The sequence below is a fragment of the Plecotus auritus genome (genome assembly GCF_963455305.1).
Source record: "Plecotus auritus genome assembly, chromosome: 4".
In the NCBI taxonomy this organism is placed as follows: Eukaryota; Metazoa; Chordata; class Mammalia; order Chiroptera; family Vespertilionidae; genus Plecotus; species Plecotus auritus.
Window position 1 is genome coordinate 38,994,560 of NC_137775.1, and position 12,586 is coordinate 39,007,145.

Consider the following 12,586-nt stretch of genomic DNA (forward strand, 5'->3'; position numbering starts at 1 on the left):
TTTTGCTGTATAAAAGCTTTTTATTGTGATGTAGTCCCATTTGTTTATTTTCTCTTTAGCTTCCATTGCCCTAGGAGCGGTATCAGTGAAGAAATTGCTTCGGTATATGTCTGAGATTCCTCTGCCTGTGGATTCCTCTAGTATTTTTATGGTTTCCTGTCTTATGTTTAAGTCCTGTATCCATTTTGAGTTTATTTTTGTGTATGGTGTAAGTGGGTGGTCTAGTTTCATTTTTTTACATGTATCTGTCCAATTTTCCCAACACCACTTATTGAAGAGACTGTCTTGACTCCATTGTATGTTCATGCCTCCTTTGTCAAATATTAATTGAGCATAGTGATTTGGGTTGATTTCTGGGTTCTCTATTCTATTCCATTGATCTATATGTCTGTTCTTGTGCCAGTACCAGGCTGTTCTGAGAACAGTGGCTTTGTAATACAGCTTGATATCTGGTATTGAGATCCCACCTGCTTTGTTCTTCTTTCTCAGGACTGCTGCAGCTATTCGGGTTTTTTTTTAATTCCAGATGAATTTTTGGAGAGTTCATTCTAGGTCTGTGAAATATGCTGTTGGTATTTTAATGGGTATTGCATTGAATCTATAGATTGCTTTGGGTAGAATGGACATTTTGATGATGTTGATTCTACCAGTCCATGAACACAGTATGTTCTTCCACCTGTTTATATCTTCCTCTATCTCTTTTTTCAGTGTCCTGTAGTTTTTTGCATATAGGTCTTTTACCTCCTTAGTTAAGTTTATTCCTAGGTATCTTAATTTTTTTGGTATGATGATAAATGGGATTGCTTTTTTAGTCTCTCTTTCTGTAAGTTCACTATTGGTGTATAGAAATGCCATAGATTTCTTGGTGTTAATTTTGTATCCTGCTACATTGCCGAATTCATTTATTAAGTCTATTAGTTTTTTTATGGAGTCGTTAGGGTTTTCTATGTACAGTATCATGTCGTCTGTGAATAAGGCCAGTTTTACTTCTACTTTTCCAATTTGGATGCCTTTTATTTCTTCTTCTTGTCTGATAGCAATGGCTAATACTTCCAGTACTATGTCGAACAGGAGTTGTGAGAGAGGGCATCCCTGTCTTGTTACTGTTTTTAGGGGAAATGGCTTTAGTTTATGTCCATTGAGTGTGATGCTGGCTGTGGGTTTGTTATATATGGCTTTTATGATGTTGAGGTATGATCCTTCTATTCCCACCTTGTTGAGAGTTTTTATCAAGAAAGGGTGTTGGATTTTGTCAAATGCTTTTTCTGCATCAATTGATATGACTATGTGATTTTTATCACTCAATTTGTTTATGTTATGTATCACGTTTATTGATTTGCGGATATTGTACCATCCTTGCATCCCTGGGATAAATCCTGCTTGGTCATGGTGTATGATCTTTCTGATGTACTGCTGGATCCAATTTGCTAGAATTTTGTTGAGGATTTTGGCATCTATGTTCACGAGGGATATTGGTCTGTAATTCTCTTTCATTGTGTTGTCTTTATCTGGTTTTGGTATTAGGGTGATTCTGGCTTCATAGAATGAGTTTGGAAGTGTTCCTTCCTCATGAATTTTTTGGAATAGTCTGAGGAGGATAGGTTTTAGTTCTTCCTTGAATGTTTGTTATAACTTCTCCTGTGAAGCCATCTGGCCCTGGGCTTTTGTTTGCTGGAAGCTTTTTGATGACTGCTTCAATTTCTTCCATAGTTATTGGCCTAATGAGGTTTTTAGAATCTTCCTGATTGAGTTTTGGAAGGTTGTATTTTTCTAGGAATATGTCCATTTCATCTAGGTTGTCCAGTTTGTTGGAATACAGTTGTTCATAGTATTTTTTAACAATCCTTTGTATTTTGGTGGGATCTGTTGTTATTTCACCTCTTTCATTTCTGATTTTGTTTATTTGGGTCCTCTCTCTTTGCTTCTTGTTGAGCCTGGCTAGAGGTTCATCAATCTTGTTTATCCTTTCAAAGAACCAGCTCTTGGTTTTGTTGATCTTTTGTATTGTTTTGTTTTTTTTTTTTTTTGGTCTCTATGTTGTTTATCTCCACTCTGATCTTTATTATTTCCTTCCTTTTGCTTACACTGGGCTTTTCTTGTTGCTCTCTTTCTAACTCTTTGAGTTGTAGGGTTAGGTAATTTATTACCATTGTTTCTTGTTTTTTGCAGTAGGCTTGTAGAGCTATGAACTTCCCTCTCAAGACTGCTTTCACTGTGTCCCATAGATTTTGGATTGTTGTGTTTTCATTGTCGTTTGTTGCCATGATGTTTTTTATTTCTTCTTTGATCTCTCTGGTAACCCAGTCATTGTTTAATAGCATGCTGTTTAGTCTCCATGTGTTTAATTGTTTTGGATTGTTTTTATTGTAGTTGATTTCCAGTTTTACACCACTGTGATCTGAGAAGATGCTTGATATGATTTCTATCTTCTTGAATTTGAAGAGACTTTGCCTATGACCCAATATATGGTCTATCTTTGAAAATGACCCATATGCACTTGAGAAGAATGTATATTCTGTGGCTTTGGGGTGAAATGTTTGAAGATGTCAATTAATTCCATCTCGTCTAGTGAGTCATTTAGGATTGATGTTTCTTTGCTGATTTTTTGTTTAGAGGATTTATCCAATGGTGATAGTGGGGTATTAAAGTCTCCTACTATGATTGTATTGCTGTCAATCTCTCCCTTGATATACTCCAGGAGTTTTTTTTTTATGTATTTGAGTGCTCCTGTATTGGGTGCGTATATGTTTACCAGAGTTATTTCTTCTTGTTGGATTGCTCCCTTTAGTATTATGAAGTGGCCTTCCTTATCTCTTGTTATGTCCTTCACTTTGAGATCTAATTTGTCAGATATAAATATTGCTACCCCAGCTTTTTTTTCATTTCCATTCATCTGAAAAACCTTTTTCCATCCCTTCACCCTCAGTCTGTGTGCGTCTTTTTTTTTTGAGGTGGGTTTCTTGTAGACAGCAGATATATGGGTCCTGTTTTCTTATCCAATCCATTACCCTATGTCTTTTGATTGGGGCATTTAATCCATTTACATTTAAAGTTATTATTGATAGGTACTTATTTGTTGCCATTTTTATTCTTTACCCCTGTGTTCCTTCTTCACTTCCTATTTCTTTTTATTTACAGCAGACCCTTTAGCATTTCTTGCATTGCTGGTTTGGTGGTAATAAATTCCCTTAGTCCTTTTTTGTCTGTGAAGCTCCTGATTTCACCTTCAATTTTGATTGATAGCCTTGCTGGGTACAGTATTCTTGGATTCAGACCCTTCCTTTGCATGACTTTGTATATTTCATTCCATTCCCTTCTGGCCTGATGAGTTTCTGTTGAGAAATCAGTCGCTAGTCTGATGGGGGTTCCTTTGTAGGTAACTTTCTGTCTGTCTCTGTCCGCTTTTAAGATTCTTACTTTGTTTTTGGTGTTTGCCAGTTTAATTATAATGTGCCTTGGCGTCAGTCTTTTGGGGTTCATTTTGCTTGGGACTCTGTGAGCTTCTTGGATTTGTGTGGGTTTTTTCTTCCCTATATCAGGGAAGTTTTCTGTCATTATTTCTTCAAACAGGTTTTCTATTCCTTGCTCAGTTTTCTCTCCTTCTGGAACCCCTATTATGCAGATGTTGTTTTGTTTTGTGTTGTCCCAAAGTTCCCTTAGGCTCTCCTCCTGCTTTTTAATTTTTTTTTTCTAGAAGCTGCTCTACTTGGGTATTTTTTCCCATTTTGTCTTCTAGCTCACTGATGTGGTCCTCTGCTTCTTCTAGTCTACTCTTGATGCTTTCTATTGAGTTCTTTACAGCAGCGATGTCATTTTTCATTTCTTCTTGGTTCTTCTTGATTTCCTCTTGGTTCTTACACATATTGTCAAATTTGTCTTCCATTCTTTTCAGCCACCTTATGACCATTTCTCTGAATTCTTTCTCTGACAGGTTGCTTGCCTCCATTTCGTTTACTTCCTTTTCTGGTGATGCCTGCTTTTCTTTCATATGCGGGCTGTTTCTTTGTCTCCCCGTGGTCTCTCTTCTCTGGCTGTCTGGTTATGTAGTTTTGTCTCTCCTTATCCCAGGCGAAATCTGACCTTTCCGTAGTGGAGTGTAGAGCTCCTCTGAATCCGTGTGGTGGCACCAATTGGGGATCAGTGTTCTGGGGTTCGCAGGTGTTCGGTGGGTGCTGTAGTTTCAGATTCTTCGGGCTTTTCAGGTTCCCGACAACATCCACTTTCCCCTTCAAGATGGCGCAGTCTCCGCATCCGAGCCAGTGGCTCTGGGAGGGAACCCAGCAGCAGTGGGGACTGCCCGGTCAGGGGAGCCCCATCCAGCAGTCCCCCACAATCTCCTGGAGTATAGCTGTCTCTCAACTCACCAACAAATACTCCCCATGCAACCACACACTCTCCCTTTGTTTTCTCACTCACACACTATCTTGCAGTCTGCCTTCCCATTGGCAGCCATCTTCCTTTTTCCCTATTTTTTAATTTTTGAGGAATTCCCATACAGCTTTCTTTAGTGGTTGCATCACTTTACATTCCCACTAGCAGTACACAGGGTTCCAATTTCTCTACATCCTTGCCAACACTTGTTATTTTCTGTTTTTATTTCTGTATAGTAGCCATCTTAATGGCTATGAGATAGTATCACATTGTGATTTTGATTTGCATTTCCCTAATGATTAGTGATGTTGTTTGGCCATTCACATCTCTTCCTTTGGAGAAATCCCAGTTCTTTGTTTGCTCATTTTTTATTAGATTGTTTAATTGTTTGTTGAGTTTTTAGAAGTTCTCTATATATTCTGGATACTTTTTCTTATCATATATGTGTTTTGCAAATGTCTCAATCCTTGGGTTGCCTTTTCACTCTGGTGATAGTGTCCTGGGATGCATAGAAGTTTTAAATTTTCATGATGTCCAACTTATCTGTTTTTTTCCTTTGTTGCCCATCAAAATAAAGTTTTAGTTAAATCTTTTTTTCTTCTCACTACTTACCACAACTTTTTGTCCCTGTTTAAAATTTAGGGTTTAATAATAAGGACCTCATTAAATTGATGAGATAAATTGATATGTACAGTTACAAGGAACTGAGAAATAAATTCACAGTGTAAAGGAACATTTAAATGAAACAGAAAGCCGTGTCTAACCTTTATTCATACATAACCTCTTACGTTTTGCCATGGAGTGTGTAGAAGGTGGAGGAAGATGAAAGGACCCCTTTTCAAATGGAAGGATGGATCGGATTAGGTGCCCTTTTATAAATGTGATATGGGTTCCAGAAAACAATTCTTTGGCATTTTCTTTCTTGCCTACATGTCACTTTCAGAGACGTCAGACCACTTAGGAGTTGTAAATGTGACCTTAAATCTGGACCCCCTTCCCCCTTTTGTTTTTCAGGTTTCAAGTGGCTACCTCGTGGTGGTGTTTGTCTATGTGACAGAATTTGTCGGCATGAAGGCTCGGACGTGGGCATGCATCCACGTGCATTCCTTTTTTGCCATTGGAACAATGGTGGTGGCTTTGACGGGCTACTTGGTCAGGACCTGGTGGATCTACCAGATAATCCTCTCATCAGTGACTGCCCCCTTTGTCTTGTTCTGTTGGATGCTCCCGGAGACTCCTTTTTGGCTTCTTTCAGAGGGAAAATATGAAAAAGCACAAACAGTGGTTGATCAGATGGCCAAGTGGAATAGGGCAGGCACCGTTAAACTGTCAGAACTTTTATCCCTGGATCTATACAGTCCTGTTGATAGAAGGTCTCTTTACGTTAATAAGCACAGGCTCTTAGATTTGTTTCATGACTATAATATTGGAAAAAGGACACTTATTGTTTGGCTGATTTGGTTCACGGGGTGTTTGGGATTCTATTCCTTCTCCTTGAATTCTGTTAATCTAGGAGGCAATGCATATTTAAACGTCTTTCTTATGGGTAAGTAGTTAAATTATATTTACATATAACAATGAAATGCAATTTCTGCCATGTTTTTATTGTCTTTTTTTCTACTAGGAACAGTACTGCCAACTACATGATTATTGTTTCATATAGTGTTATTCTACTGTAACACATGTATATACAGGGTGGGCAAAAGTAGGCTTACTGTTGTTCATATGGAAAATAATAAAATAAATAATAATACAAGAATAAACTGTGTTTTGTGTACTCACAACTGTAAACACACTTTTGTCCCACCCTGTATTTTCTTTTTAAAAAAGGCAAATAGTTAGAAGAATTTAGTCCTTTTCTTTTCTGCCTCTTCTCCTTGCTTGCTTCCTTCTTTTACGCCCCTCCCATCTCAGATCTCTCTTCCAGGGGTAACTGCTGTAACATTTGGCTTTTGCTCTTTCAGATCTCCTTCTATGCATATCCATATACTTGTGCAGATAAACGTTTCTTATTTTAACATAAGTGAAACTACTCACTGCATATTGCTCTTTGTCCGTTGTTTTCCTTTTAAAATGTAATATGTCTTGGAAATCTTCCAGTTTCTTTCCTCCTTTTAATGTCCTTACTTTAGAAATTTTAGTCAGTAAAAGCACTTAAATGCATGCGACTATAATTGATGTTGTGGTTCTTCCATTTTAGCAGCAGGTTAAAAGTAGCTTCAGATGTTGCTGTGACCATTTGAGGGGTGACTCTCAGGGTAAACCAAATTCACTCCAAACATGAGAGAGATCGTAGACATCTATCTGCACTTGCTCATCTAGTCGTAACTTTTGGTCCTGCAGGCTGCCTATGCTTGATATTGTCCTCAGAAAAACCTTGCTTTAGCCTTTTTATACATAGGAATCATCCCTTCTCATTAAAGTGCTCCGATGACATCTATTTTTGTTTATTACAGCTCAGTAGGAATTGTGAGGGAAGTAATTTTAAGGAAAAAACTCCACACAAAACCTCTGTTCTCTTTTTGGGCAAACCATCAAGCCTGTAGAAAGAGCCCATCTTGACTTCATCCCCATTCTGTACATCAGTTTGAGAAATGAAGCAGTATTCCTAGGTCAGAGCAGCAAATAGTAGGAAAATGAGGCCGGGACGGGGGAAGCTTAGGAAAGCTGAAGTTTTAGATCTTTATGATCTGGTTCCTTTAAAAAAATCTATCTATCTATCTATCTATCTATCTATCTATCTATCTATCTATCTATCTATTTATCTATCTATCTATCTATCTTTGATTTCAGAGGGAAGGGAGAGGGAGAGAGAGATAGAAACATCAATGATGAGAGAGAATCATTGATTGGCTGCCTCCTGCATGCCCCACACCGGGGATCGATCCCAAAACCCAGGCATGTGCCCTGACTGGGAATCAAACTGTGACCTCCTGGTTCATAGGTCCACACTCAATCACTGAGCCATGCTGGCTGGGCTGATATGGTTTCTTAATTTTGATGGAGATACACATCCTCAAGCAACTGGGTAATCACATAACTGTAAAAACGTTTCCAGGACAAATCTACATGGTTTTATAGTCTCTTCTGTCTTGGATTTCTCATATCCTTACCCTTTCCAGTGGTCCTCTTGCTGACAGGTACTTCCATGCTGTGACATTTTTGAACAAGCTTTCATTTCCTGAGATGTTTGGGTCTGGTGGGAACTTCAGCTCTGGTTTTCTGCCACTTGCAGATGATAACCTTTGGGGTTAGTGCAGCTAGGAGTGGAATGGGGCCCGAGTGATTAGAGAGATATATTATAAGGTGAAGAAAGTAATGACCCATTGTCCTAATCCCAGAAGACGTGGGCCTCGTTGCTTGCCCCATTTCTTTCCCAGACATAGCCAAGCCAAAAGTCAGATGGAGTGTCAGTATCCTGAAGGAACAACTCACGGGAAACCAGTGTGGTCCACTTTCACTGTCCCTTTGCGCTTTCACAGTTGCTGCCCAGCTGTCCTAGACTCCAGGAGGTTGTCTGCTGTCTTTGCACACAGTGCTGTGCAGGGGACAGCTCCAGGCCCCATGCAGGACGGTAGTGGGGGAGGAAGGCTGCAGGATAGGGCCCTTGGCTCACCAAGACCTCGCTTCCAGTTCCTGAGCTGTCATTTACTCTTTGGGCTCAAATAACTTACTTTTAGTTGTCGAGTAGGGATAACAATCCTGGCTTACTCTCAGGAAGATCTTTTGAAGAGCACTGTCTTATTTGATCTTGAAAAGTGCTTGATAAACTCTTTAAAAAAGAAAAAGAGTAGAGTAATACTAGTAGGTGTATCTACTGTCCTGGCCTGGAAACATGGAACTGACAGCAGCATCTGTGAAAGGAAGGCACCTCCTCTGGAATAATTGGTTGTTTTTCATGTTAAGGAGACAGAGAGAGGGAGAGGGAGAGGGAGAGGGAGAGGGAGAGGGAGGGGGAGAGGGAGGGGGAGGGGGAGGGGGAGAGGGAGAGGGAGAGAGAGAGAGAGACTGTCTCTCAAATGGGGCTCAGAATGTTGTTATTATTTTTTGCTTATGTCCAAGTCAGTTTTTTTCTGAGCAGCTGCAGCTGAGTCTAATTTCTGATGTACTACTAATACACATTTACCCCCTAGGATGTGTTCCCGAACCTGCGGGAGACATTTAGGCCCAGACCTGCCTCTCCAGGTGCTTGCAAGCTTCTGTAGATGAACGGACAAATGCTCATCACTCCTACCTAAAAGGCAGTGGTGGGTAGTGTCCTGAGATTAATCTGCTACAAAGGGAGGACAGAACAGAACTTTGAATTACAAGGACGATCTGGGCTGGCTCCTTTCCCAAAGGAGATTGTTGGCTTGACTCAGTTTTGCTGCGAGATCTTTCTTGCTCCCTGTTTGGTTCTGGCTGATGGATAAAAAAGCTCTGTTGTTGTTTTTTGTTGTTGTTCTGGTGCTAGGATTCGAACTTTCGTTCTTCAAGGGAAGGGCTTTTATGTCAATTATGGATTCAGCTCTTTAATTTTTGTTGTGGGGGAGTGAAAAGAGGTCCAAAACCAGCCCCTGTTCTGTAGGTGATTCATATTAGATTAAAAATGTTTATTGTTAGGTTTAAAATCCACCAAGCAGTTACAGTAGTTTATGTACTTAGCTGACACTGGATTTTCTATTTTAGTTTCAAAGTTTGACGTTACAAATATACCCCCCTCCCCAGTTTTGTCAAGCATAAGAAACCGAAGATCAGAAATTATCAATGTTGTCCATTAATTTTACTTATTTATTCATTCAACAGGCCTGCCCTCCAGGCACCTTGCTGTGTCCTGGGGGAGCGTACAGCTTAGTGAATAGGTGAATAGAATAGAATAGAATAGGTGAGTAGAATAGAATAAGTGCTGGACTGATTACATTAGCATTAGTGCATTTCCCAGGAAACATCCTCCAGGGAGTGTAAAGGGGTGGGGCCTGTTGCCTCTCAAGCAGCTGACAGTTCTTGGAGGCCCCTGGAAGCAGAAATCCTGCTGTTCACGCTTTTGGGGCCTGGGTTACAAGGTGAGGCCCCCTTGTACAGTGGGACACCGTGGCTCATAGAGCGCCCTTTTGCTCAATGACAGGTGCAGTGGATATCCCTGCCTACATTTTGGTGTGCTTCGGGATGGACATTCTGGGGAGAAGGAAGGTTCTGGTCATCTCCCTTATTTCAAGCGCAGTTTTCTGTGGTGTGATTATGGTGATTCCTCTGGTGAGCTATTTTATGTTTTATTTAAGGAATGGTTAGTTATATACTATGACAGTTTGATGAGAGAATTTTTAGCTTATTACAGTAAATATGAAGATCAATTTAGATATATGGACAGGATACATACATAACATTTAACAATATGTTTTCTTTCAAAAAAATTCTCTGTTATATAAGTAGTACATGCTCATTGTTGAAAATTTAAGGAAAAAAGAAATATATATTTTAAAATGCCCATCATCCCATTTCCAAAGATGGCCAGTGTTGTATTTGGTAAATACAGTAATTCTGAGTGAGGAAAGTAGGTTCTTCTCAGCGATTATAATCCTAAACATTTATTCATTCATCCAGCATCTATTGTGTACCAGGTGCTGAAGACATGTAGTGAATCAAGTTTCTGTAAGTATAACAAAGAAAAAACAGGAAGAGGAATAGAGGATGACTATGGATGGTGGGGAGCACACCTGTATACTATTTTATTTTATCTAGACCAGGGGTGGGCAAACTTCTTGACTCGAGGGCCACAATGGGTTCTTAAACTGGACCGGAGGGCCGGAACAAAAGCATGGATGGAGTGTTTGTGTGAACTAATATAAATTCAAAGTAAACATCATTACATAAAAGAGTACGGAGGGAGATCCAAGATGGCGGCGTAGGTAAACACCTAAACTGCTGCCTCGCACAACAATTTCAAAACTACAACTAAAAGACAGAACATCTATCACCCAGAACCACGGGAAAGCTGGCTGAGTGGAAGTTCTACAACTAGAAGGAAAGAGCAAACAGCATTGAGGGGTGCACAAGTGCGGAAAAGCTGAGGTACGGAGACGTGCGAATCGGGCTGGCGACGGGTGACTGGGAGCGCTGCTGTTTTCAACCCGAAGGGAGACAAGCTCCCGATTACTCCAAACTCGTTTCTGGGGAGACGCGGGGGACCCAAACTCCTATGGGGAGAAGCTGGACTGTCTGCTGTGGGGTCGGAAAGTGAGGGAGGCTTGCTTGCAGGGCTGCGAGCAGGAACAATTGTTTATTGTGCTGGGGTGCGGGACGCGGGGACACGGTCGGAGCCGCAGAGCTGCAGAGCCGGCTTACTGGCAGCCATTGCTGTTTGCCACGCCCTAGCCTAGTCATGCCCTGAGACCCCGCCCTGCACAATCTACGAACCCACCCAAGCTCCAAGCAGCGGCTTTAGCATATGAATGGCCTGCCCTATTGCAGCTTAACCTAGCAAACTTGCAGCCCTGTTCAGACAGCTCCAAAACCTCCAAACCCCAAGCAAAGAGGAGAAAACTGTAGTTCTTGCTGTAGCTCCTGCTGGGTGGCCTCAGACAGTAGCTGACCTGCACCCCATTGGAGATCCAGAAGCCAGTGTACCTAGTGGTCAGTGTGAGACACCAGATTTCAACTCCTCACATCCATAAGTGACACATTCAAGAGGCAGACTCAGTGAGCACCAAAGCCCCACTGAAACAAGTCCTACACCATAAGCGTGTCTCCAGCGCAGCAGTTCTTCCATTATAGACACAGCGGGTCCTCACAGCCAATTGGCCTGGAGGTCAATTCTTTCCAGTGTACCAACAGCAATCAAGGCTTAACTACACCAAGACTTTGCACTCAGCCCACAAAGGGGTGTACCAAAGGCGTCCACCTCAGGTGATTGGGGAGGCTGAGCTACTGGCCCCTATAGGTCACCTACCACACAAAGCCACTCCATCAACATAAGGAAGCAGCAAAATGTGGAGACAAAGAAACATGTCACGAATGAGAGAAATGGAGGAAAGCAAACTAATGGACGACATAGAGTTCAGAACCACATTTATAAGGTTACTCAAGAATCTTCTAAAAACCGCCGAGAAACTTGTTGAGACCTCCGAGGAGCTTAGTGAGACCTTCAAGGACCTTAATGAGAATGCCAAAAAAATGGAAAAGGACCAGACAGAAATTAAGCATACACTGTCTGAAATAAAGAATATACAGAAACTCAACTGTAGATCAACGTACCCCAAGAATCAAACCAAAGATCTGAAATATGAGGAAACAAAAAACACTCAACCAGAAAAACAAAAAGAAAAAATCCAAAAATATGAAGATAGTGTAAGGAGCCTCTGGGACAACTTTAAGCGTACCAACATCCGAATTTTTGGGGTGCCAGAAGAAGAGAAAGAGCAAAATATTGAAAACATATTAGAAGAAATAATGACAGAAAACTTTCCCTACCTGGTGAAAGAAATAGACTTACAAGTTCAGGAAGCACACAGAACCCCATACAAGAGGAATCCAAAGAGGACCACACCAAGACACATCATAATTAAAATGCCAAGGACAAAAGACAAAGAGAGAATCTTGAAAGCAGCAAGAGAAAAACGGTTAGTTACTTACAAGGGAGCACCCATACGACTGTCAGCTGATTTCTCGGCAGAAACTATGCAGGCCAGAAGGGAGTGGCAAGAAATATTCAAAGTGATGAACAGCAAGAACCTACAACCAAGATTACTCTACCCAGCAAAGCTATCATTCAGAGTTGAAGGTCAGATAAAGAGCTTCACAGACAAGAAAAAGCTAAAGGAGTTCATCACCACCAAACCAGGATTACATGAAATGCTGAAGGGTGTTCTTTAAGAAGAGGAAGAAGAAGAAAAAGGTAAAGATAAAAATTATGAACAACAAAATGACATCAAATACATACCTACCAACAAGTGATTCTAAAAATCAAGTGAATAAAAAATCTGAAGAACAGAATGGACTGGTGAATATAATAGAATCAGGGACATAGAAAGGGAGTGGACTGACAATTCTCAGGGGGGAGGGGGTGTGAGGGGTGCGGGAAGAGACTGGACAAAAAGCTTACACCTATGGATGAAGACAGTGGCGGGGGGTAAGGGCATGGGGTGGGGTGGGGAATCAGGTGGAGGGGAGCTAGGGGGAAAAAAAGAGGAACACCTGTAATAATCTGAACAATAAAGATTTATTTAAAAAAAAAAGGGTA

At 40.8% G+C, this 12,586-nt stretch overlaps 1 protein-coding gene across 1 annotated transcript in view; it reads left to right on the top strand.

Annotated features, from left to right (window-relative positions):
• Positions 1–12,586, top strand: part of SLC22A16 (solute carrier family 22 member 16) — a 31,479-nt gene that overhangs the window by 11,714 nt on the left and 7,179 nt on the right. Inside the window, exons 4-5 of the mRNA XM_080664634.1 lie at positions 5,386–5,917; positions 9,476–9,603. Coding sequence (XP_080520760.1) covers positions 5,386–5,917; positions 9,476–9,603 — 660 coding nt within the window. The remainder of the gene's footprint in view (positions 1–5,385; positions 5,918–9,475; positions 9,604–12,586) is intronic.